Source organism: Anabas testudineus, chromosome 23 (genome assembly GCF_900324465.2).
Source record: "Anabas testudineus chromosome 23, fAnaTes1.2, whole genome shotgun sequence".
In the NCBI taxonomy this organism is placed as follows: domain Eukaryota; kingdom Metazoa; phylum Chordata; class Actinopteri; order Anabantiformes; family Anabantidae; genus Anabas; species Anabas testudineus.
The window spans coordinates 6,314,962-6,341,953 of NC_046631.1; the positions used below are offsets into that span (position 1 = coordinate 6,314,962).

A 26,992-nucleotide genomic window follows, 5' to 3' on the forward strand; every position below is an offset into this window, starting at 1 on the left:
GACATAATTCATTGTTCTCTTTTGCAAAGCAGACCTCTTTTCTTTTCAGTTTACCTTAATTATATGTTGTTCACGCACACAATTAGCAATGGCTGTTATGGACATGCTTGAACCTTAAGTGATTTCATGGCTAGCCTATTTAAAGTCACAACTGTGCTCCTCATAAGCCTCACAAGGAGGGATTTTCACTGACTGCAGATTGCTCCTCCCCACGTAAACGAGATTTTTTCACCTGTATTGCCATGGCAGCCATCGTTCAGGATCTGTCAGGTGGTGGACACGTTATAATCACTATTCCTTTTCACAGATCAATCCAACCCATGGCTCTCCAAGCTCTGAAATTACCATGAAAATCAGTCCCACACGAAGTAGCTGATGCTAAAACACAACTCTGGCTGTCTTTGTTTTCACTTTTTTCATATTGATTGCAAGATACTCAACATGTGATCCATTGAGAACAATTGTTTTCACAAAATGTGTGTAATTCTCTCATAACTGCTGTGTCGCCCCACTGATTTTAATGCCATTAGGAACACTGGGGAGTTATTGACAAGTGCGTGCGTGCGTGTGTGTGTGTGTGTGTGTGTGTGTGTGTGTATGCGTATGCATATCGATTGGGGGAAAAGAGAGGCTGCACGTGAATTTAGTGTTACACTGAATATTGACACAAGCTTTGTGAATTTACCTCTACTCCTTTTAGTAAAGCAGAGGCTTGCCTGAGATCTCGATAGACTTAACATGACATTAGACATGATCATTGTGCTGTTTTGTGTTGTGAGAAATGAATAGTGAGAAGGGTTAAACACTAACATATTTTATATTGTTGTAAATGCCCAGTGTTTACACAAAACTCTTATTCTGGAAAACTGGATTAAATGTTATTTTCCATGGTGCTGAATTACACATAGTGAACTGTGAACAAGTGTTGCTTTTTCTTTATATACACACTGCACATAATGTGCTGTCGATTATTGGCACATGCAGTGAAAATACAACATCTCAGTTGGTTCTGCTTCTAAACAATCATTTTAAGATTACACTTTAAACTATTGTCGACATCTAGTGGCTCCAATTGAGCACTGCCCAATTAGGCCACTACGTCACTTCCGCTCTTCTTCCTGTTTATTTTTCGGACTAGCACTCAGACGTGTCTCCTGCTAGCAGCCGGACACTGAATCTAAATTAACTACATATTTGCACATCTTCATTTTGCAAGGTAAGTCCAGGACGTTTTGTTTATTAGTTATGTGACACCGTGTAAAATTCAGTAATTTGGGAAGCCTCGTTCATTCATTTTCTAGCAGCTAGCAGCGACTAACAGATAAGGTTATCGTTAACTTTTAGATTTTCCAAGCTAGATATGTTTAAACACAACAACAGTGTGAAGTGTTTAAGCTATTTCTAACTGGCATATAATAAAAAACTGTTATATTGTTTATGTAAGTTATGTTAAAGCTATACAGCGATATTTTAGATGCTAGCTAACCTAATGTTGTCAATAGTAAGATCAAACCAAACAGAAACGTATAACAATCAAGATGCATCCTGTGAGATTTAATGTGAGTTGATTATTAGCATTTCTTAATAGCGTTCAGATTTCAGATAGCGTTAGCTAAAACTTCAGGATTGATCCTGAATCCTCCTCCTAATGTGAGCTGCTACACATGTCCACTGCTCCTCTGAGCAAAGCCTTGCTTTCAATAACATCCGCCAGCCACTTCTCTTTAAACACCGTGTCCCCGGGGGTGTGGACCAGCCTGTTTGACTCCACCACGAAGAGCACCTCCACTGGCAGAGTCTGGGGTTTGACTTTGGAGATGCTCACAGCGAAGTAGACGCTAGCCGTGCCCTGGATCGGCCTCTGCGGGTTCGGGGTACTAAACCGGGCCCGGTAGTGGTAGAAAGTATAATAATCCTCCTCGGTGGTGTAGATAAAGTCAAGACTGTAAAGCCAGCAGGGCTGAACCTCCCAAGTTTGAATGTATTCCCTAATCTGCTGTTTCCCCACGTCCACTGTGAAGTCTTTGCTAGCAACCCAGCTAGCCTTAATGCTACAGTCGCCTTCCTGCTCCTGTGTGACTGTGTGGCGGTGTCTCTCCAACAGGGCTTTTACAAGAAGAGCCGATTCTCTTGCATAATTCAGCTGCTCCTCCATCTTGTCGGTAGACAGGTGGGAGCTGATGGATTTAACTAACAGTTAATGTTAGTTGTCCTGTTGCCAGCATCTGTTTTGCTTGAGCAGTTCCTATGGTTACAGGGATCAGTAGAGCTGAAGATGGAGACCTCTGCTGGTCCACAATTTACTGACAGAGTACCATCTACCACCTGCTAGAAAATATATTTTGTGTTATATTTGTGGTTTTCATTCAATCTTCAACCTTTCTTTCAGGAGACAGTGGAGCAAGCAACATCGCTGTCCCCACCACCTGCCAAAAATGAATTCCTGCTGAATCCACTGTACTTTATGGCAGGTATCCTGCCAAATTCTCCATTATTTTACAGACATTCAAGTGTCATCCATTTGATTGATAAACTTAAAGTTTTCCACTGCTGTTCCCAGTGACCCAGCAGACGCATGTCACGGATCAGGATCACACTAGACAGTGTCACCAAGGCAGTAGGCAGCACTGACCTCATCTCCAAGTTCTCCCGCTTTAAGCCTGGTAGTTCTGCACTCAGTAGCACCCATGTAGAAAAAGTTCTGGTCGAAGCTGACACCTCAAATTCGAACAACACAGCTACTGATTTACCAGCCAAAACTACAATGAAAAAAAAAGAAGGTGAGAAGACCACAGCAGAGGAAGAGCTGGACAAACAATGGCCGCAGGTTACAGAGAAACCTTTCATTGCCACAAAGAAGGCTGCATCCAGTTTAGCGTTAGCAGCAAATGTGTCTCAGCCAGGCTCTTCTCCCACGATGGCAAAACAAACCATGCAGCTGTTTCACCCTGCAGCTCTTTCAACCAACATAGAGGAGACCTCCAAATCTCTGTCTCTGCACATCAATAGTTACTTTGGCCCCAGCACACAAGGAGAAGAAGGTGACAAAAGGCCACTGCAGCAGCACAGAGCAGAGGATGATCCTATTCCTGAACCTGTTCTTCCCTCTTTGCCTCAGCAAGGCAAGGACCACGTTCCTGTTTTGTCTCCAGTAGCAGTGGCTAAGAATACTGAAGCACCCACTGCTTCTCCTCTCCCCGTCAGTCCTCCAGTGGAGATGCCCTCGCCTGACTCCGACACCCCGTCTGTCCCTGTGCCTACCACCTCTCCTAAGAAAGGCTTCACCCACTACTTGTCGTACCCTCGGCCCAGCGTTCAGGCATTTGTCGGCAGCTACATCGCACCACTAGTCCCCAAATTTATAGGCGTTTCCAAATCCATTACAGACGATAAAGTTAAGTCTTTAGCAGTTTCTGTTGAACAGCCCACTGCGGACAAAGCAGAAGAAAAGACTGAGAGTGAAGAAGAGAAAGCAGATAAAGTGAAGAAACATCTGCAGAGTCAAAGGGAGAAGGTACGACGCCCTACTCTAATAAACACAGACTGCAAAGGGCAGTATTTATTTATTCTAACAAATCCAATTTGTATATTACTGATTTGGTTTTAGATTGCTAAGTTACACAATCAAACTCATTAAAAAGGCTTATGCTTAATTGCTATATTTTTTTGTCCACTGTGTGTATTTGTTGTACAGATAATAGCCAGAGTGAGTGTAGACAACAGGACCAGAGCTCTGGTGAAAGGCCTGCAGAGGGTTACTGATGTAAAACTTCTCACTGCTCGAGTGGAGGAGCTCAGCTATCATCTCTTGGAGTTCCCTGAGACACGAGGTGTAGCAGTCAAGGTTAGTGTGTACTTTCACGTATCCTCCAGTTCTCCTTAATCTCATGTGGTTTGTACCACTCCTAAATGTTTTAGGCAAGTGGGAAAATTTGCGGCCTGTTTATGTGCGTGTAACTGGATCCTTTAGGAGAGCTTGCTGCCCTGTCTGTTGCGTTTGCGCCAGGCCAGAGACCTTCCTCTTCAGGCTGCTGTGAGAGAAGCACTGGCCCTCGTAGGCTACACTGAACCAGTCAAAGGTAGAGGGATTCGGGTCCTAGCCATAGACGGAGGTGGGACAAGGTATTGTTATTCTAGAAAAGAAAAACATAACAGTAATATTGCATCTAAAAGAAATAGTTTTTGGCAGACGCTTACAAAGGACTTACAAGTCAGGTACTAGGCAAGCAAAATAGGTTTAGATTTGTAATCTTTGTGATTTTGCTACAGGGGACTGCTGGCCTTGCAGACCCTTCATAAACTGCAGACCCTTACTGGCAAACGAATCCACCAGCTGTTCGACTACATCTGCGGAGTCAGCACAGGTCACATAATCACTGTCTACTGTTTGTAATTTCATGTCTTTTCCCTCTTCTCTAACACCAGTCTTGACTCTCCTGTGCTCACTTTCTTTGTCTACATTTTAGGTGCCATTCTGGCCTTCATGCTGGGGATTTTTCAGATCCCCTTAGAGGAGTGCGAGCAGATGTATAGAAAGTTGGGCTCAGATGTGTTCAAACAGAATGTCATTGTTGGAACCGTCAAGATGGGCTGGAGCCACGCTTTCTATGACAGTGAAATCTGGGAAAACATCCTCAAGTTAGTTTAGAGTCCTGCCCTTTAATTTGTTCTTACATTGTTTAGCCTCCTTGATCCTGATTTTGTGTTTTCTTTAGGGAACGGATGGGTGATGGGAGTATGATTGAGAGTGCCAGGGACCCAAATTGTCCTAAAGTAACTATTGTCCTTTTAGCTTTTCAGTGTTCACCTTTTTCACCTTTGTCTGTTTTAAAGCAATTTTACATACACAGTCAAACCTTTACTTCAGATCTTACACTTTATTCACTTTATTGTTATTCTATAGGCAGGAAAACCCTTAGAAAACAACTACAAATCTTTAAAATAAACATGACTTGGCAAATCTGTTTTGTCCACTAGGTGTCAGCAGTGAGCACAATTGTGAACAGGGGTCTACCTCTGAAAGCACATGTGTTCAGGAACTACAGACTCATGCCAGGAGTGAGATCCCACTACCTTGGAGACTGCAAACACAAAATGTGGCAGGCTATCAGGGCCTCGTCTGCCGCCCCGGGCTACTTCCAGGAATTTGTCTTGGGAACAGACCTCCATCAGGTACGATATGAAACTGAGAGAGTTAGGAGTTGTTTTCTCTATGTTTAGATTGGTCCATTTGAGTTTATTTGTTTAAATTTCAACACTGAGACTTTGAAATTGAGGTTAACAACTCTAACTTGTACCAGTCTTAACAGTGATGCAGAGGCCATGGTGGTATCAGAAGTCACATCTTTGAGAGGCCTAGATCAATGTTACTGGATGGTTACCTTGACATGTTACCAATTAATTCACTTCCACTACGATGTTTCATTTCCTAATAGACCAGTGCCAAGGACAGAGGCTCTGTAGATTGCACTGCACTCTGTGTGTGTGTGTACATATGAAGGTTTTGTGTGAAGATGTGTTTCATCGTTCTAAACTCACAGCCTTGAAAGTGGTCCTTTTATCGGTTCATTCTCTCTTCTAGCTGTCAGGCGTCTGAGAGATGGAGAGAAAGTGAACAGAAAGAGATGGGATGTGGAGAGAGAGTCCTTGGACCTGGTCTGTGCCCCTTAAACATCAAAAGCCTTGTCGTCCTATGATTTAGCTTGCTGTCCTAGAGGGAAATGGAAAGAGTTTTTGATTTCCCATGAAAGAGAATATCCAACAGGGTACTGCCTGTCACCATCGCTGGCTGAAAGGATGTTTGAGGAAGTCAGAAAAGGGGGAAATATGTAGTAGTGGAGCAATAAATGTTGATAACAGTTTATTTGATATCGTCAAAATATGCCAAATGTTAATATTGGAGTTTGGCCTAAGCAGTTTTCTGTCTTATATTATTTCTTTACAACCCCACACTAAATCAGGGATTGCGTTTAGCTCTAGCAGACACACAAACATTAGGTTCAACAATTGTTCAGCAATGATTGAAAGTAATTTAACACAAGGTATCTGATAAATGTAAATAATGTAAGTAGCATTTTTGTGCTTTACTTCCTTTTATCTTTTATACTGCTTATGTTTCGGGAGCTGTCCAGATTTAGTCACTTTAATGTGTTATTTTATGGCGTTTTAATTATTAGGACAGATATCTTTAGATGGTTTTTGTAGGCAGCAATTATGCTCAAGGCTTAGCTTCATTTTGATAACCTACTTAAGCAAAATTAGTCTTGTCCCTTCTTCTAACAAGTATTTCTCTCCCCTGCCATTGGCTAATGCAGCAGCCCTGGTAGACGGCCTTTTACAGTGTTTTCAGTGCTAACTGGTTCCAATCTCCAGTTCCACTCTGATTTTACTTAGTACTGAAAATAAATGGCCTGCTTGTTTGCCTGAAAAGCTGTTTTAGATTCAATAAACTTAGGAGAAAAGCCCAAAAATCCTCATTTTCCTCATTTTACATACATAAATGTATGTAAAATGAAGAGGGTCTCAATACTTTCTGAGTGCCTGCTACTTGGGGCACAGTGTCGGGTTCAAGGTCAACACTTGGGAAGTGTTGTGGAGTGAATATTTCTCATACATAACCTGCTATTTACATTAAACATAGCAAATATCTAATCATTAAATAATTAACAGGCAGACTAACAACCTATTATCTGTGCACTGATCCTCTAAACATTGCAGTATATCCGTAATTTCACCTTGTTGAAACTGATGAGCTGTTCTCAGCTGCTAAGAATCAAGGACTTCTGTGTATAAAATGTGGTATTAAAGGCTGTATGCGCATTATAAAGTGAGTGACCTTCTTTTTAAATGTAAATACACCCTCATTGGCATGTATTAGCAAGTTTTGTACGTATTAGCAAGTGTTGTGTGTTTATTTGTGCTGATTCTTCATCTGAAATATCTGAAGAAAGCGTTGTCTTGAGTCGGTTCCCATGGACTCAGAAATGGAAAGATGGAGTGGGGAATGACTCGTCTGTATGCGTGTTGTTCTCCACATTGCACTGCTGCATGGTGTTTCGTTGACAGTTTGAGCTCCTGTTGCCACCCACCAGTCTCACTCCTACTCTAGTTTTCAGCACTAGCAGTGGTATTTCTCAGGAGAATTCTGCTGTTGCAGGGCATCAGAAATACATACAGTGCACTGTATACATAAGCACACAGTGGAATCAGTGCAGAGGTTATTAATATTGACACAATTCTCCCTGAGGTGCAAATGTGTCATAGCAATCAATTGTTAGTATACCATATGCAAGAAGATCATAATGCAGTGATTTTCCTGCATTTGGATGCTGAATTATCCCAGCATTTTGTTTATGCATTGTGATTGGAGGTGATTAGGTGAGGCCTTGGGGAGAGATGTTCAGGGTCAGCGCTGAGCAGCAGCTGTGTAATTAACCTGCAAACTGTGTTCCAATGTTTTAATAGCTACACATGAGGATTAAACAGCTTTTAATTAGGCCAAAAATGATGTTTTATGCTGTATTGTCACATAACGTTACCAGGACAGCAGGGTGGACAGACACTAGAACCTGAAAGGAGTTTTGTAGAGCAAACTACAAAACCTAAGCAACTTTTTTTTTTTTTTTTTTAAGTTTACCTTAAAATGTCAGCTAAGGCGACATACTTACATACATATAATACTGCCCATCCATGTAGAGCTGTGGAAATGACCTCTACCCCTGCTCTGCTAGGGAGAATTGGACCCCTTGTGTTTCACACTCTCCATCTCTGTTAATTCAAGCCAAAAACACTTCAGTGCTTGGTTCAAGTCCAGAGCTAGACTTGAGGAAACACTGAGAAAGAGCAGGAGCTCTAAATTGGTCCAGGCATCCATTCAGCCCGATTGTCTCATGTATCTTATTGTTGGCATCATTTAGGTCAGCAGCTCTTTCATGAATGTGGTGTGAAAAACACAGCACATGCCGAATGTAAAAGCAAGCAAATAATCAATGTTAATCTTCTACGTTAGGTTTAAGTCACGATTAGGTTACTAAACCAGTCGATCTAAGTTCAGTTGAATGCAGTTATTAGACTAATTTTCCAGGTCGGTTCTGGTCCAAATTATCAAAAAAGACTTATTGTAGTAGTAGTTTGCAGTAGCTGAAAACACAGCTTTTCCTACTTGTTTACTTCTGAATCAACAGAGCTGTTTGCCAGCACAAAACATCCTCTGGCCTAAAGCTGTGTAGCTATTGGACAGCGTGTCCTATTCAACTCATTTGTCCCCTGTATGCTTTCACAACAAATATATTCAAATCAGACACTGACTTTAAAAAACACTACACGTGACTTAGCCTTGATTTTTTTTTTTTTTTTAGAATAATGCATTAACTGGGGAGATACTAAATGTGTCTTTCTTGTCCTTTAGGATGGAGGGCTTCTGATAAACAACCCAGCGGCGTTAGCCATACACGAGTGTAAGTGTCTGTGGCCTAACACACCACTGCAGTGTGTGCTGTCTCTGGGCACCGGGCGGTATGAGACAGTGGGCAAGAACAGCACAACCTACACAAGCCTGAAGACCAAACTCGCCAACGTCATCAGCAGCGCCACAGACACCGAGGGTGAGACCACATGAAATGCTGCTTTAATGTGTTTGACATCCTACACAGTTATTTTTAAAGCACACATTGAGACTTACAGTCACAGACGCTGTGATGCATGAATAAGTTCTGCTTAGAAATGGAAAAATAAAGGAGGAATTGGAAGTTTGCCTAAGACTTGTAGACAAAAAATCCTTCTCTGCCTTTGTTTAAGAGGTGCACACTATGCTGGATGCCCTCCTGCCGCCTGACACCTATTTCCGCTTCAACCCCTACATGAGCGAGGACATCCCGTTGAACGAGAACCGCGTGGAGAAGCTCAACTTCCTCAAGAGTGAGGGGGAACGCTACTTAGAGCGCAACGAGGCCAAGCTGAGGAAGGCGGCCAGTGTGCTGGGCCAGGAGAAGAGCATCATCCAAAGGGTGGCCGAGTGGGCCAAGCTCAAGGCTGACATGTATGACGGCGTCCCATTTATCTCCAAACTGTAGCTGTTAGCATCGCAACAGTATGACCTCAAGAGTTCTCAAGGTAAGAATACCTGGAGAGGAAGTGTTGAAAAGGGAGCAAACTGGACACACAGGGAGGCAGTTTGAAATAAAAGGCCAAATGTTTACATGGTTTGACCATCATCTACCTAACACTAAAAGGTGGTTATTCATTGAAATTATGAAAAATTCTAAATATAATTATTCATAATTACAGATGTGATGTAATTTGTTTTTGTGGGACGGGGTGTGCCTGAGATGGAGAGAGAATAACACACTTACTTGACATGTCACACAGAGGAACTTTGTGTATAAACCATTTCAACACTTGAATGAATTTCTGGATTAATTGGAATACACAAAGACTGTAACGTATCACTGACATATGACCATATTACATGTATGAAGAAGTGATGCCACTCTGATAACTGTGTTATTGTTATTGTGTTATATGAAAAACAACTGCTTTCCCTTTTTCAGTAACTTGAAAACATGTTTAATTAATACATGAATGCACAGCGAGAACATAAACTATTTCTAACACTGTACAGAAATAAACAACCTCATGCACTTTGTAAAATCTAGTTGTAAAAAATCATGTTTGCAGTAATAATGAATTCTGTCGAGTGTTTATGCTACAACTTAAGAATATGAGAGTGAATTCTGCTTACTCTTAATGTCACTGTCATACAAAACAGCTCACTGAAATCTGTTCTGATACTTGTAATAAAGTATTAGAATATGGTTAGTGTTAATTAAATGGCGCAGTGCATGTGCATGTTTGCCTTTAACCTTGTTCAAACCTGAACTCCCCAGTCCTCACCTTGTTGTTGTTTCAACATATGACACCTTTTACAATGCCTTAAATCCTACCTTCTTCATTTTGTGGTGGAATGCAAAAAGAAGAAAAATGTTATGAAATAATAAACCTTGGTTTTCAAAACCGTGATAGGAATTCAAAGTACTTTTGACCTGTGTAGAATTTCTTATAAACTCATGAAATTACCGTGTTGGAAAAAAATCTGCTCCCGTTGTTGTTATTTGATATTTGATTGTGCTGCCACATACCTCACACAAACACACGCTCATACATCACAAAGAGCCCCATAAAGGAGTCGTCAATAAGGAATGCTAAGTATCCTCTTATGATGAATTGCTTTTTTGTCCCTCTTTGCACACATTGATTTTCTGGTTAATTGTTGTTTATCCCATTGGAAATCCACTGAAATTCCACTGCGTCATTCCTCCCAGTCACACTGTCGTTTCCCCGGTCAACGCTGCACGGAGGAAACCTGTAACCAAAAGTCATTAAGTTAGATAAAGCTGTGTAGTGGTCATAATTACCTGGTTTTCAGTTGCATTACTTTGAAAATGATCCCTGAATATCAGCTGTGTAGAGACTTGAACGTCTTTAACAAACGCAGTCAAGACAAATGAGCTGAACAGATTAACACTCTGGTGATGTTCATCGCTCATGTCGTGGCAGTTTCCTTCGCTGTGAAAGGCTGTGCCAAAGTAAAGTGCAGTCTGCCAGTTAGTGTACACACACACACACACACACACACACACACACACACAGAGCAGTGCACTATTAGTTGCTTGTTATGGCAGAAGCTGTCTGTCTCTCTTCCTCTTGTCCTGGTCTTACTATGGTGTTCCCTAGCAACCGTTATTTTTCCCTCCTCGTTTACAATCTTCTCAATGTATGTGTGCCCACGTTCTCCTAAAATTGTCCAGGATCTGGCAGAAGTGTGTTATACAATCGACTTCTTCTCTTTTGCTGCTATAAGTGGGTCTTTGCCAGTTGAAATCACAGAAATAAGTGAGCACATTTAATCATTAATTTGTTATCAACATATTAAGGTTGTGCCCTTTTTCTCCTCTCGTTTTCCAGCCGACTCCTGGCAGTTTATCAGCCTAACGTTTGCCAGGATGTACCATTTTCTTACAGAAACAGGAATGTGAGATGAAGTTTGTACTAGTTGTCGCCCCACGTTTATCATGACTCCGCTTTGTTTTTAGATATAATGCAACATCATATGTGTACAGTAAAATGTGATCATGATCAGTAGCCTCAGTCATCTGAATGAACCAACTGATAGGTCCCTCTGTGTATATGTCTCTGAAGCCCACACAGGAATAGAAATGCGAGAAGGAATTGATTCATACATCCCATCTGTCGCTGCAGATTCACATACAGTTTCTTCCCGAGGATCCTGGTCTTCCTGCCTGGGTCATCTCAGGAGAGGAAGGCCCCAGCTGCTTTGCATCAGTATTTGTTTGATGCAGATCATCTTAGTTTATTGTGGGTATCTGGTAGCTCTCAAAGATTAGACATTTAGGCTTCTACACACTGGGTTTACAGGAAATTTGGAAAGTGATACAGAAACTTGTTGAGTATTTTGTTATGCTAATGATTTTACCACAATCCAAAAACTGCTTATAAATTCGTTTACAGACCTTCTCATTTTCAGGTAGTATAAGAAACTTGAGCAGCACAGACGCAGTAGACGCACTATATCAGAAATGGTGTTGAAAATGTCTTGCAGGCCGGGGACTATTTCACACTCAACAGCTGTAACTCGGAAAGAAACACAAAAGCTGGACAGTTTACACAGGGGTGTGGTTCTCCACAGATCTCTGCCAGTCAGTTCAGGGCTGGAACACACCTACACACACAAACACACACACGCACACACACACACATCCTATTTGTTTAGCACCCCTGCATGAATGTCTGTGTCCACCGTTTGAGGTCAACATCGAGACAAAATCGCTGAGCTTTCTAAGTCACGGCCACTGATGCGTTGAAATAAATAGGATGGTGCTTAAACCTGTGAAGTCTTGTCATGTACATAAACAGACAGCTGTAAAATTATATTTTCTCTCATGTTGACTCCTTCTTCATGAGAAGAACTGGAACTTATTTTGGTCCCAGACTCACTTTATTACTCATCACCACTATTACAAGCAGTGACATATGACTCAGTGGCTAATGCCCCTCGGCCTGGATGAGTGTGACCACATGCATGCACATGTATACCGTTCGTTTTCACACAGTGCTGGTGACCTGAACATGCCTCAAGGTGAGCAACACACGAATAGGCCACGGCTGTTAAAGCTACTAGCAGGTTTCCAAATGAAAATGTGTTGCTGATGGAGAGGGCGGGAGAGATGGGTGATGTGTGGATGACGTGCTTGGCATGTCCCACAGCTGTCATGTGAGAAGAAGCACCTGCAGTTCAAATTGTGATGTGGACTGGTAGGTGAGTGCGGACAATGTAAAGGGCAGTGAAACGTTTGACACTAGTGCTGCTGAGTGTGTGTGTGTGTGTGTGTCTACAAAGGCCACCTGTGCTGTTTATAGCATAGGAAAACACCTGTATCTCACATTAGATATTGGAATCTATCTAGAAAAAGCTTATTAGAGTCATTTTACCCACATTGTGCACTTTCAGGTGGTACTTTAAGCTGTATGTTTTCCAAACTAAGGTTCTTACTCATACTTCTGTGTGTTTGGGTTGAAAAGCTAAGAGACGATAGAAGAAGAAGATAACAAGCTCATTATAAAAATACTGTAATTCAACAACAACAAATCCGATTTAATAAATACAGGAAAGCCGAATAGTTATAGAAGAAATGTGGATTTAAAATTAAAAAGAGGTAATTCAACTTTAGCACTACAGGTGAGTTTATTGTGGGACTACATGGGCTATATTACTTTTATGTGATAGGCCTATAATAAGATGATGATGTGAGTCCTCAGCAGGGTTATTGTTAACGCTCCATTTGCGATTTTTATTTTTCTCCTGCATCGGATTGGCATCCACCGAATGGAAAGGAAAGAAGTCTCACTCCAATCTGATTTCTGCCGACCGCAAGTCTTTGCAGAGACCAGAACCATTGGTTGCAGCCCCGTGTTGAGTGGACAACTCTCAGTGATGGGTACAAACGTGGAAACGTCATCTCTCTCTTTTTTTCAGGCAGTCAAATAACAAACACAGGCAAAATGCTTTCTCATCATCAACAACCTCATGCATGATAACCGATGGGCAAAACGAAAGACGCGATCACAGAGCCAGAGAATCCGGTGTCGTCGCCGAGTGAGTCTTCTCGACATCACAGACGATCTTTGTCGCTGCTGGCTTTGACAGCGGCGGGGGAGCTGGTGAGGAGGAGAGCAGAGGATCCGTGTGGACCACAGCTTGCTGCTGCTGCTGCTGCGGCTGAGGGGGACGGACAGACTGGCCTGACACAGTCCCTCTAACACACACACACACACACACCCAGAGACACACACCTCATCGTTCTCCACAGCATCACCACACTCGCAGACGGGGGAGGACGCAGAAGCCGGTTTGCAGCGGACGGTGAGTGAGAACAAGGCTTTCTCCCTTTCCCCCCCCCCTCCTCTTCATGTTTTTGTCTTCAGCATCATCATATGCTGTTTGAATAATGGTGCAGGGGAGGTGTGAAGTCGGTGCAGTTGCATTTGCCGGTGATGCCGCTCGACTAGGACCAGGTGCAAATAATCCAGCAATATGGAGACGCCTGATTGTCGCGTCTTTATCTGGATTCTGCGGAGCATCAAAGCTGCACTGCACGAGCTGCATCCCGAGCAACCATCAAAGCAACCGGAGGCAGAGGATGGGCAATGTGTTGATCGGCCCGTGTTGTTGCATTGAATGAATTGATTGCGCGTTGGTTGCAGCAGCGGGGCTTCTGCTCATTGTTGCAGCTACCGGCCGGTGCGCACAGGCCCTCAGCGCTGACACAACTGTTTGATGCTGTCAGCTGGAGCTCAGCTCCTCTAGGTGACATTTCAGATGTTTAGCTCCCCGTGTTTTGACTCAAAGGCAGGAAGGTAAAACCCACATAAGCCACGATGACATGAGGAAGATTTGGACTTGAGGAGAGGCTGGTCAGCAGGTGTCTATCGAGGCATCTGGGGGCCAACAGCCTCCCATTGTCTACTATTGATCAACATTTCATCACTGAATCTTCCATAGAATCAGGAGAATTTTGGGTGACACTTGTATGGGGTTTCCCCTTAAAATATGAATGCTTGTCAGCCTATGAAAGCCTAAAACCTTACAAGAAACAGTGAGTGTGGATCAGATCAATTAGCCTAATCAATTGGACGAGTGGCATCGGAATGAATGGAAGAATTATTTATTGCAGTCAGGTTTGAAGCCACACGCTAAACACTTTGAGCTGTTTTAGATTTACTGCTTTTCCTTTTCACATTTGATAGTAAAATGACCTTCTTTTTTTTAAAAACCACTTTCATTATATAGACACAACAATGAGCCGTCAGTTGCAGCCCAAGTTAGTACACGTTTCTTCAGTTTCAAGTTACAGTATGTGGCGTAAAAGGGCGGTTGGAGTGATTGGGTTTCATATGTTGCCGTCTATGGAGGAATGTTTGTGTGTGAGGGAATACAGGGGTCACCAATCCCACATGTGAGTGAATAGGAGAGTGTTTTATAGTGCAGATAGTTTATAATATGTACTCCCTAATCTCTTTCATAGGCTGGCAGTGTTTCCACATTTTGATTGAAATCAAATGCTGTGTCCTGTTATAATGAACTGATGAGGAACAGGCCAGTAGCTGAATTCCCTCAGAGACCACGTGTGATTGCATATAACATCTTGTTGTTGTGGTGATGTAGAACAGATGCCTGGTAATATTGTTCGCAGTAGTGTACACTATGCGACCAGTGGGTTTCACACCTGACTACAAAACAGTCTGTGAGCAGGAGGAGTCATTGTGATCTATAATAACTATCTGTGGAATCAAAAGTGTGAGTTACTTCATGCTGTGATAATATTTGCAGTCGCCATCTGCTCTTGCTGTAACACAATATAATACATTATAACAGGATGTGGTCTGACCCCCAGCTACACTTCATGCAAATAGACCTGTTAAGTATATTATATGACCATTTGCTCATCGTTTTTATATCCTGTGATATCATTCTTGTGCCTTTTTTTACGTTTTTGCAAATAATATAGCACAGCCGTGCCTCTTTCTCATTTATTTGCTGAATTTTGAAGCTGATTTTTGGGTGGTATAAACACAAAGTTGTGCTAGAATGCTAATATCACCTTGTTGACCTACATTTACTCCCTTTCAGGAACACAATGAGAGAGATCTGCTGAGATAATATCTGTTTTTTAATGTGTTGATTTCATTTAATACTCACAAAAGATATTTATTTTAATTCTCAGATCTCAAAATGCATAGTGTTTTGAATCTAAATCATATATCATGTCATGCTCTGGCATGTCATTGGCATGATAGGTATTGTGTTTTGGCACCGCGTCCACCATGATCGCTGCTGCCAAGCTTTTTTTCCCCTCGAGACGTCACAAGACACGACTTCAGTGTCTCCTGGTGATAACTCCCCAGACTGTCGGGGCAGAGCCAGCGCCGAGCCATTACTCACGACAGCCGCAGTGTCGTCGTCACTCTTCCATTTATCCACAGCCCATTAGACACGAGTCAGGTGACGGAGCTTATGGTGCGCTTTAGGTGCGTTCTCATTCTGCCCACTGTCGCTTTAAGTGATGGCACAATTCAGAGAAAGAAATAGACATGTAACATAGCCTCAAGGCTGTTTGGTGATCAGGATTTGAGGTCAACTCCTTTTCATTTCATTCAGGTGAGATTGAAACTTTAACTTTTTGGCACTGTTATAGCTGTTTAGTCAAAAAAAAAAAATCCTGCTGACTCAGCTTTAAAAATTGCCTCAAGTAAATATGAACTAGTGGATAGTGGACACCATAAAGACCAGAGAACTAAAATATCAGGGCCGTGTACATATGGAAGAATACCCTTCGTGTGCAGAAACAGGCCTCTAATGTCAATTTGTGACAGCTTCCCTAATGTACTGGTGCAAGAAAATCTGTTTGCACATCTGCATTTTCCAGCTGCACGATGCTGCTTGTGCTTTGTGTTTGTCGTAACAGTGCGTAGCTACAGGCCCTGCAGCGACAAGGAAACAAGCTTCTGTTTTTATTCATTCATCCCCAGAGATTTTCGGTTCACTCCCTCCATAAGCAACTGCCAGTTGAAGTATGCAGGTGCACACATTAATGAAGCCATAACATTAGCATCGCAGGCTCTAGCGTTGATGTTGATCAGAAACTCCCTGGCTCACGTGTTCGAGACCAGTCTGAGAGCTTTAGACAAATTAGAGCAATTAGCATCAGCAATTTTTGTGTGAGCTCTGAGTTAATAGCATCAGTGCCCTGCGGTGATGATGGAGGGCTTGAGGGTGGGAGGGGCATAAGCAGAACCCCACGCCCTCCCTGTACCCCACACCCTTGGCTAGCAGGCGGACATGTTTGAGTGTTTTCATTAAGGGACCAGAACATATTAAATTAAGGGGACTGACTGAAGATTGATGAATTAGAAAATGGATGGACAAATTAAAACCGGGACTCGACTGTGACACTCTGCTGCTGCTGGTAGATTTCTAAGAAAGCAGATGCTGTTGTTGTTGCTGCCTTCTACAGAAAACAGATGTTTTTTTATTAATTTTACTTTTTTCAAATATGATTTCACTCCTGAAATAAAGAAGGAGAACAGTTTTTGCACAGCGAAGGACTCTAAGTAAATGTGATTCAGCCAGAAACAACTTAACCTCAGGTGTCAGATCTTGATCTCCGTGCTAGTTTACATGATTAGTTTCAGTCCTGTGTCCAAGTGTGTCATCATAGGATAAGACAAAGCTTACATTTCCCCTAATTCATGTTCATCATCAAGAGCAGGAGAAGAGCGAATGGGGACAGAGGACAGCAAAGGAAAGGAAAGAAAAGGATAGGAGAGGAAAGGAAAGAATAAATGAAATGAGAAGTAGAAGGAGGCACTACTGCGATCACCAGCTGTGCCAGGTCACATCTGAAGTAGAACATGAGAGTGGAAATTAATAAAACGAGACACAGCGCCCCGCTCCAGCACTAACATGCAGTTAATGTATATGAACTTTCCATAACACCTACTGTGTATGTGCACATATACAGTGCATTAAAAAGCACGGAGGGCTCTAGCTGTTAGTCACCTCTTCCACCTCATGCGTTCCGTGTCCTCTGAGGCTCTTTTGAACGTCACCACGTCAGCTTGCAGGATGTGCTGTTTGTGTGGATCAGGTGGGCAACAGATGGGAGAGTGGGTGAGAGCAGAGGAGTTGCCAGACTGGTAGTAGCTTTCACTTGCTGAGTGCAAAAAAACCTATCAACATATCCGTCTGAACGGGCGATCTAATTTTATACTGAGCCATATGCAAGCTTGTTTGTTTTCACTGGAGTTTGAGTGTTGCCAGTGAAATATGTCAAGTAATTCCCATAATGTTTGAATCAATCGATATCTGTCAGGAAAAAAGGAGGTACAATTATTAAGGGTATATGGTGAAATGCAGTATGTGGAGCGATTAATTTATCTTCATGCGTCATTTGTAGAGTGTGTAATCTGCTTTTTAAGCCGTTTAATTGGCTCAGAGGTGATAGTGTTCATATGCACCTACTAATACTAAACTGGTGTCATTTCTGGTGTGACACCTTACTTCTGAAGAAACATTCACGAGTATGACCCCAGTTGTTCAGAGGAAACTTTGTGTTGAGCGTTTGCCACTCATCAATATAAGTATAGTGTGGGAAAGGCGGCTCCAGTTCAGTGGAGTCCACACGTGTCCTCGATCCTACTCGTCTGACCCCAGAGAGAAGCCCTCAATGAGAGTCTTCTGCTCACACTGAAAGAGCGCCTTTGTACAAAAAGACGAACTGTCCAACGAGCAGATGAGAAGGATGGAGAACAGAAGTGTGGCTCAGTGTGGAAAAGCCACTCATCAACTCAGGATGTGTCTGTTAACAGATACACTAATTAAAGGCAAGCAGATGCCTTGAAGAGTGTAACATCTGTCGTGTTTAACATTTTTTGTTTTATTAAAATTGGAACAACATGCTCACGTGCCATCTCATTGGATGCCACAGGATGTTGGCCCATTAAAGTCAGTTGCATTTCAGGTCAGTGCCGATGCCCCACCCTGTTCTCTCTGGCTCTCTTTCACCCCTAAAACTGCTGAGCTGACTGGTTTTTCGGCCACCAGATACTCTGCATTATCCCGTCAGAGCCAGGCTGCTCTACTCACCTTGGCTTTTTGCTCCCTGACATAACGCAACCACGGCTGTTGTCGTAGCACTTTACCTTATTGCAGTCTGACATGAAATATGAGACAACCATACTTCAGACTGTGTGGGTGCTTTTAAAGCATTCCTCTGTTTTGCAGTTAAAAGTAAAATTTAAAAGTAGCTTGTGTAAGAGAAATGAGCAAGCTTATCAATATGATGTGATGCTGCATTAGAAATCATTTTACTTCTTTAGTTGCTAATATAGTCACCAACTAACCTTTAGCCTTTGACATTGTCAGTTTGACACCAGACATATGACATTTGTATGCATCCATATTCTTTAAATTGTACCCACAATTCCATGTCTGGGAAGACTGCACATGGCTCTGCACTACGCCTGCTTTCTTAGCTTTGTTTCTCTCCAGTGTCCTCCCTTCATTTTCCCACCGTATGCACGCCGCTTGTATTGACCCTCAACCCACTCCTTCTCCCCTCCACTCTCCGCTTTGATCCATGACTCACAAAGCCCATTTAACCTTTACCCGGCTAAACGCAAGCCAGCTCTTGGTTTCTACCCACAGGCTGCAAGAACTAAATATCAATTTTCTGTTTGTTGTTTTTTTGGAATTGTTAAAGAATAAAACTCTTGCCTTAGAAGAAGCAGTTTGTGTTGCCTATTTATCCACAAGATAAACATAAATAGACTTTTTGCCAACATCTTAACTCAGAAAGAAGAGGAAACAGTCACACAGAGCCACGGTATTGATGACTGCAAAATCATAGGAAACCCCTTGGCTTTGTTATATATTCATTCAAGCCAGTCATCCATTACAGCTATGTGATACATTACCTGCAAGATATTCACTCTACAAAAGACCCATTAGTAAGAGGAAGAGCAGCTACTTTTCTAAAATGGGTATCACATACTTTTCTCACGGTGGTCTCCTGTGTGTACATTCACAAAACCAGGAAACACAAGCTATCAGGTGTCTAGGGAGTGTCCCCTAACTGTTGGATCACATTAACAATGATGCAGTTATTACTGTCACACACTGGTATTGTGCTACAGTTTGAATGTCTGTCATTCACTCTTTATAAGCACCAGTAACTCTACCATTAATTTGGTTGTCACAACTGAACAAGATATTCCAAGGCAGCTGGATAGTTTAGTGGGGGGGGACTTTGAATCCCGGCTGTGGCTACCTCTAGTAGGGGTCCTTAGGGACCCTTCCTACGCTTACACTTACCCTTCCTACCCTTGTATGTCACTTGTAAGTTGCTTTGGAAAAAAGCGTCTGCCTAGACAGAATGTAAATGTCATACATTCTGTAGCGGCTCAATTCTTTATCCACCTATATATTTTTTATTCTGCTCTGTTTAGAGACTAGTACTTTTAGTCTCTGGTGAGCACATGAGAGAATATTATGAGATGCATCTTTTCTTGTGCCTGGGAGGCCAACAATACTGTCTGCAGACTGTGATTTACTTTATCAGTGTTGAAAGTGGATTCAGTCTTCTCACTACGTTTTATAATATTAAAGCATCATCTTCCACTTTGGCCCATGAAAAGTGAAGAAATGCATCTTAAATGGTTTAATCAGAGGCCACAGGGCCCACGGGGGTGAGCTACTTTGCAATATTGTCTATAGGGCCCCTCTTGCTGCAAAACATGCATTCGCATTATCTGATATCCTTGTGTGTCGTCTTCCTGCTTTGAGCCACAGCTACCACTTTGCTATATTTGCTGTATAAAATCCAGGCTGCAAAATACTGTAGGGGATGAATTATTGAATGTTTTGCCTCTGTTGTCATTTACACTCACAATCTTCCCTGCAAATTTGTGATGATTGTAATCACACTGTCCTTGTTCTATCAAAGAAATTGAAAGGGGGGGGATACAAGCTTACAACTGCATTCAGGATTTGTACCATCTTCTATCCATAAAGTTCTTTTTTTAGTGGTCAGTTTCACCTTTTTGTGATTAGATATTTCTGCAAAAACTGACACAGTTACAGTTTCTTACTGATTTAGTGTATCAGGTATCACAAATACATGTGTCAGCACGTGGGGTTGTATTGACACAGATTATTGAACCTGGGATTAGGGTTGGAGGCCCAGAGGGCATCAGTATAAAGTCCCACATTTTTAGACAGCTGTGAGATCACTCACAAACCCATTAACGCAGGCTCGATGGAGTGAGTTAAATCACTTTATCTTGATTATTCTAAATCCCTGCAATCAGATTTTGTTAGCCTGACCCTCTTCAAGCCAAAAGGAGGGGAATTTGGTTCTTGTTGCAGCTAAATCATTTTCACTGAGCAGAGCTGCAGTCTTACTGTATGCTGAGGGAGACATAAAATATTATGATATTGTTTAAAAGTATATTTATATAGAGGCCATAATGTAAATATCCCACAGGGGAGACATAACCTTTAGTAGGCTACTAAACAACACAGGATACATTTGACCAGATGGAGCTGTAGTATCCCAGTGTAAACCCTGGGCTGCTTTGCTGTGAGGTTCACTCATTAGATCAGACGGCATCTGTTTTTAGAGTACCAAAGTGCTGACTGGGGCCTTTGTATAGAGATAACTGCAGCCTCTCTTTAACAGCTGGGTCCTGCTGTCTGGCCTGCCGCGAAGCTCAGCACCATGGCCAACAAGGCAGCGGAGCTCTGTGGGAACAGTGTATGCCTGTGAGTGTATGTGTACAGTTTTTCTACCAGTGATATCAATGTTGGTTCAGTTTTAGTTTTGAAAGAGAAGCTGTCAGACACATAAATTACAACTTAACTGATTCAAGAAAACAGGAAAATACATCCTTTATATTGGAAACAAGAAGGGGAAGTCTCTGAGGAGAGGTCAGAGGTCGGCAGGCGTCAAACAAACAGCATTTGAAATAAATATTGATTTCTTCAACTCCTAAATCCTTGTTAAAGGTGAAAAAGGATTGATACAGTCAGTCATCCTCAGTTCCAGTATTGGTGTAAAGTAACGGGATTACTGAGACGTGCACAGAGTGTATTTTCTCAACAGACTGTCATGTACTGTGTCACAGAGGAGTGCATTGTTGGCACAACCATCTTTCAGACTGACACGCCAGATTCTGTGGTCTGTGTTGTCTGCTGTATTTGACTGCAGGTCAATGTTGTTTCACTGTGACTTTGTTTAATGAAAATGAGGGTAAATCTGGGAGGCAAATCATGTTTGTGCGGGTAGTGGGTTCATTTGTATGTACAGGTGAAGCCATGTGTGGGAATATTTTCATATGACATCCGTAGCCACATTAACAAAGTTGAGAGGCACAAAGGAGAAAGCCATGCCATGGGCTAGTGAGGGTTTATTAGGGCCGTAAACAAATACGGCACATACAAATGCAAAAGCGAAGCGCACAAGCACATTCACTTGGCTAACACGAAAACCCTGGCTAGTGCACAATGCTGCCGTTCAGATAGCGCTCTCATAGCCTCAAGTCCTTACAGAAGTGGACTGTTAATGTCAAGACTAACCAGTCTAGTGAAGTGCATGTTTAGAGCTTTCACATTCAATCCAGTGGAACTGCTGAGTGGAGTGTAATTAGTCACTTTTTGTTAGGCATGCACGTTGCTACATCTTGCTCTACTGCTGCACAACCTTTAAATAAGACTTTCACTGTTACCTTATGGTGGCCAAACTGTTAAATCCCTTTCATGTCTATAGTGCGGCCCATTATAAAATTCACCAGGGCTGATTCTTGGCAATATTGGACTTTTAGATGATGAATTAAATTTGGATTTTTATACCATTAAATGGTATAAAACACTTGGATGGTAACCAAACCTACACATACACACAGAAACCCAGAGGGTAGCATGAAAATGGAGAGAAAGATGAAATGCAAGCCTCGATATCTTCTTAAAATAGCTACTTCAGCAAAGTCATCTCCTGCTTTCGCTCAGTTCCAGTTTTGATCTTCCTTCACAGAGCCTTCTGTTGCGTGATTGCTGCAGGATATACCAATTACACAGCTGTGAGGTGCTTTGTGGGGTGTGAGAGGCATGTGTAGTCTTATCTCACGATAAAGCTGCAGTCTGGCATCACTCATTGTTCCGCGTCTTTGTTGAACCTTTAAGAAACAAATATCCCGTTTAGAGAAATCTCAACTGGTTACAGCTGCATCACCAAACAGACAGGGAGTGTGATATCTACACGTCACCTTTACAGTAAGCTGTTGATGTGTCTAAGCAGCCTTCTCCCTACCCCCCCCCCCCCACTCTTCGCTTCCTCGTCGCAGCCTTCTGCCTGAGAATAAGGTTGAGGATTCCTGAATTAATCACATCACATACAGTGGAGAGAAGATACAGAAACCCCTCTCCATGTTACTAACAATAGGAGGCCGCAATCCTCCATTTCCTTTCTTCAGACCTGTTTGAAGATATGCAGTCAATATTAGATGTCTCCCAGGCATCCTATAGGTCTATACGCTCAACTGTTTGCCCTCCCTTGTCAACAGCCCCTTTGTTCTTCACACTCTCATTTCCACTTTTCTATTTTTCATTGGCCTCATCTCATTGCGTTTCTCTACATCTGTCTCCATCTTTATCTTTCCCTTGCCTCGCTTTTGTGTTTTTTCGTTTAGACAAGATGGTCCCCAAGGAGCTGGCAGCATGGGCATTTTTTTTTTTCCCTGACGCGTTTCTGACAAGACATGTCACTGTTGGCCAAACTCTGCTCTGTTAAACACTGGGATGTTACTGTGTTTGACTGTCTCCATGGTGATGCTATAGTTGCAGCCTTTCAGATATGTGATATTTTCCGCAATGTTAGCCACTCTTTTTGTGAGGGATGATGGCACAATGTTGAATGGATGTATTTGTGTTAATATTCATATGATTAAACCCGTTTGTTTTGTTTCTATCTCTGCATGTTGCTGACTTTGCTTTTCCTGACGACGGCGGAGCCTGAAGGTTTCTGACTTTGTGCATATGCACCACTGCAATGCAATAAAGGCTCAATGTTGTTTAAAGTGGCTAAAATATGAGTTTATGTTAAACATTTGAATCCAAGACAGTGTTTGCTTGGTTTTACTGTCAGCCAGGGTATTTCTGCTCACTTGCGCTTTGGAAATTATCCAGATTTAAAGGATAATTCAGATTTATTTTCTATTACCAAACATTACTCACTTGCTAATACAGTGCGTACAATGAAATAATTATAAGTCGCTGTAACTATCCTTTCTCTCCAAACTAGCTGTCTGTGAGGAGATCCCTTCTGCATTTTTTATGCATTATAGTTCTCTTAGTGAGATAAAGCTACAATTAGGTTTCAGCAGCCTTTGTTTGACCAGTTAAATAGGTAATTTCCTAACACAAAGTCTTATAATTTTGTGTGGCCATACAAAAGAACACATTTTTTATCTTGTTTGCTTTGTGTTCCCCTGTTTGGTTTCAGTGTGGGAATTGCAACACAGCAAAAACTGCAACAATTTAGTTGCTCTAACTCACACTAAAGTCTCAGAATCAGGACTGTGGATTGAGTCTTCTGGTGGAATAGCTTTCCTTTGCAATAAACATGGTGCTTTATTGCAAAGGAAAGAGATGTTGTCAGACAAACTGTGTGTAGGAGTGAATGTTTGTATGAAATGAGGTTTCCATGTACCCCGAAGTACCCCAGGTGTAGCCTGCATAGGCATTCCCCCATATAGCCTGCACAAATCCTTAATTTACATAGAAATCAAAGTCAATGGCAGGCCTCTCTCTCTCTCTCTCTCTCTCTCACTGTGATTGATTTAATGCCAGACATCATATGGCGAGGCATTTCATTTGCATCGATGCTCTGTTTCTCCTTCATAGACTCCCCATTCTTGGGCTGTAAAATGAATATGATGTGATCTTCACTGAGTCTCATATCTGGACACTGTTTAGAATATGCTCCCCTCCAGTTGTAAAAAGCTTAGCAGAGGATCAGCAGCAGAGGAATGCTACTTCCTACTGTTCCTTAATCTTAATTTATCTCTCTTGCTTTCTTACAGTCTGTGTATATGTGTCATTCTTGATGACTCCATTGTGTGCACTGTTTGAAGTGGGAGCACAGGAGATGGCAGAATCATCCCTTTAACCTCTGGAGGGAAGAAAAAAAAACTTTGAGGAGGCAGTAAATCTCTCTGATTAAATCCAGGTCTCTGACTGCCCCTTTTTGTGTGGGGCTGGACTGTGTGTGTTGTCTGTCATCTGAAAGATGCTCACAGACTGATAAAATTAAAAAGCCTTGGGAAATCCATGGTAACCAACCCCCCTTTCCATCTCTCTCTTTAACAGACGCACACATACACACATATATAGGGACATTACCAGGGAATGTATGGGTTAGAACTGCTTAGCAGAGACTTCAATAGGAGCTATAAAGGCCAACATGACACAGGCTTGTGGCATTTGTAGTTGAGCTCTAACTTAACAAAGAGAGTGCTATTTTTGTTGTTTTTTGACATTTTATGTGGATCCTACTATGTATCAGATGTTTTTATGGCTTGGTCAAAGTGAAAACTGGTGGTTGTGCTACTTCAAGAGAGCGGTGGGACCCAGTGATATGTTACAGTAATTGCAATCCTGGAAGGTTTTTAAGTAATTATTATAAGTTTAGCTGCCACAATTTAAAGATGTTTAATATCTTACTATTTAGAGTGTTTGAGATATGACAAATACATTCAAAAGTAAAATTCTGTGCACCAGAGGATTTCATAAATTGCAATAGAGCATTGCATTTATACAACACAATGACACGGTGCACTAAATCCAACCTGGTGACCATCTTAATGAGGTCATTTGTCATTTGATGTGACTACAAAAATATGCAGACAGATGTACCCTTGTACAGAAAACACACACACAGGGAGAAAAGTAGCCCCGGGGCCTGCACCAAAATCTCGTCACACACATTGTTTGTTTGTGTCTGTGTGTGTCTATCTTAAAATGTGAGTTTGTTTTGTTTTGTTTTGTTTTTTGAAAATGGATATCACACAACTTGCTATCAAATACTAATCAGTAATTTCTACCCACATTCAAAGTGATGTGTGATTGCTTACGTGGCTTAAGGGCGACGTGTTTTAACCCTCTAATTAGGTGGTGACACAAGGGGTGCATTACTTTACCACTAGATGTGTGTGTGTGTGTGTGTGTGTGTGTGTGTGTGTGTGTGTGTGTGTGTGTGTGTGTGTTAATAGTGTGTAGAAATCACATAAAGGTAGAACAGGGTGTGGAACCAAAGAGTCAGGACATGCATTAAGTGTGATTGAGGCCCCTCAGTCTGGGGATTATTGTGCACACACACACACATACACACACACACACACAGATTTCTATTCATGCCTGGGGTCAGTTATTCACAGTCTGCAACCCACCCCCCCACCACAAACACACACACCAGTTTCCAGTGGATCCATAGACTCATGCAGCTTAATGGAACAGGAGATAAAAATCAAAGTGGGGTTACACTGGGCTTTGGGACATCGAGGTTTATTGTTTTTATACTTCACAGAGCTTACATTTCACATTCACGTTGTTGTCATAGCAATATTTCACTGTCTCAGTGAAGACGAGAACAAATCAGATCTATTTTTGTTACATGAATTCCTCTGAAGGCTTCTTAAAGGCTCAAACTCATTTAAAACGTGTGCTCAGTATCATGTAGTGTGGACACAGCACAGGTTACACAGGTTACTGCTAATGTTGCTAAAAGCCACAAACCCGTTTGTGTTTTGAAACCATAAAAAATAAAGTTGTAAAAACAACATTTTGGGGTTTTATTTTTGATTTAATGCAGCTTATGGAGCCAGGAAACCAGCTGACACGTTTCAAAGTCACTGCTTGCAGCCAAGACATAATCCAACACTTAATGAAACAGCAAATTATCTCTTTATTTTTTTATTTTTTTGTATAGTTTCATGTATTAATTACTGAGCTTTGCAGAGCATCACGTCTAAAGCTAGCTTTTCTCTCATTTCCACTTTTTATTTTAAAGTAATCTAACCTCCCCCTGGCTACTTTAACAGTGGTAACAATCTCATCACACTAGTAAATGAAAATATTTCCAAAAAGCAAGAGCAGGTCTCTGTTTTTTGTCTCCATGGTAATGGAGCTGGAGCTTGGGGTCAGCTCTGCTAGCTTTTCTCTATCTTTTTTCCACCCCCCCCTCCTCTTTCTTGCGCTCTGATGATGAAGTGCTTTTAGATTCGCCTGTTAATAATGCATGTTTCTGATCCCCACTCGCCCTTCATTTTTTCATGTGTTCTTTCTCTCTCTCTCTTTCTCCCATCATCCTCGTTCTGGCTCTCCTGCTGGAGTTTTCTGATGTCTCGGTCCTTTCCTGTCTCCGTTCATTAACATCTCCTCCTCTGCTTTTTTCCCCCCTCTTTCCCGTATTCTGCGTCCATGCTTTCTGGTCTCAGTTCAGTTGAGATCACTTTAGTCTACATTCTAAAATTAAATCTGTTCAACTTATTACATTTCAAATCGCTGAATCAGTCCACTTAATTTCAGACATCCTCAATTCATCTAACCCTCACTCGAGCTATGTTCAATCTTATGTGCTAATGTCACACATAAACAAACAATCTTTCTTTCTCTCCATTTCCCTACATCATTCTGTTTCCGTGGTAATGGGTCACTGCTTGGGGTTGGGCTGAGTCGTTGACGTTCCTCCAGTCTCTCTCCGTCTCTGTGACAACAGCTACTCAGCCATGTCATTGTGGGGAGTTTAATGGAAAGACTGTGTCATCTCACTCCTCGTGCTTATTTTCCCAGTGCGTTCAAACAGAT

At 42.0% G+C, this 26,992-nt stretch overlaps 3 protein-coding genes across 5 annotated transcripts in view; 2 read left to right on the forward strand and 1 right to left on the reverse strand.

Annotated features, from left to right (window-relative positions):
• Positions 1-1,109: 1,109 nt before the first annotated feature.
• On the forward strand, positions 1,110-10,072 carry pnpla8 (patatin-like phospholipase domain containing 8). The gene is made up of 11 exons (XM_026362926.1): positions 1,110-1,216; positions 2,390-2,471; positions 2,561-3,514; positions 3,695-3,844; positions 3,971-4,122; positions 4,270-4,364; positions 4,467-4,638; positions 4,716-4,773; positions 4,978-5,172; positions 8,408-8,603; positions 8,797-10,072. Exons 3-11 carry the CDS (start codon positions 2,576-2,578, stop codon positions 9,069-9,071), a joined length of 2,232 nt encoding a protein of 743 aa, XP_026218711.1. The 5' UTR covers positions 1,110-1,216; positions 2,390-2,471; positions 2,561-2,575; the 3' UTR covers positions 9,072-10,072.
• On the reverse strand, positions 1,646-2,155 carry akap14 (A-kinase anchoring protein 14). Its single transcript, XM_026361085.1, has one exon. The coding sequence runs from the start codon at positions 2,153-2,155 to the stop codon at positions 1,646-1,648; it is 510 nt and encodes a 169-aa protein (XP_026216870.1).
• A 3,189-nt stretch (positions 10,073-13,261) lies between the features above and the next one.
• The window catches only part of nrcama (neuronal cell adhesion molecule a), a 38,327-nt gene continuing 24,596 nt past the window's right edge, over positions 13,262-26,992 (forward strand). For all 3 annotated transcript variants that reach the window (XM_026364493.1, XM_026364495.1, XM_026364494.1), the window contains exon 1: positions 13,262-13,438. The gene's annotated coding sequence lies outside the window, so the exon portion shown is untranslated. The remainder of the gene's footprint in view (positions 13,439-26,992) is intronic.

Coding starts and splice junctions, on each gene's coding strand:
- akap14 (XM_026361085.1), bottom strand. CDS start 2,155: ATGGAGGAGCAGCTGAATTATGCAAGAGAATCGGCTCTTCTTGTAAAA.
- pnpla8 (XM_026362926.1), top strand. CDS start 2,576: ATGTCACGGATCAGGATCACACTAGACAGTGTCACCAAGGCAGTAGGC. Junction 4,365..4,466: donor CATCTGCGGAGTCAGCACAG/GTCACATAATCA, acceptor TCTACATTTTAG/GTGCCATTCTGGCCTTCATG. Junction 5,173..8,407: donor TGGGAACAGACCTCCATCAG/GTACGATATGAA, acceptor CTTGTCCTTTAG/GATGGAGGGCTTCTGATAAA.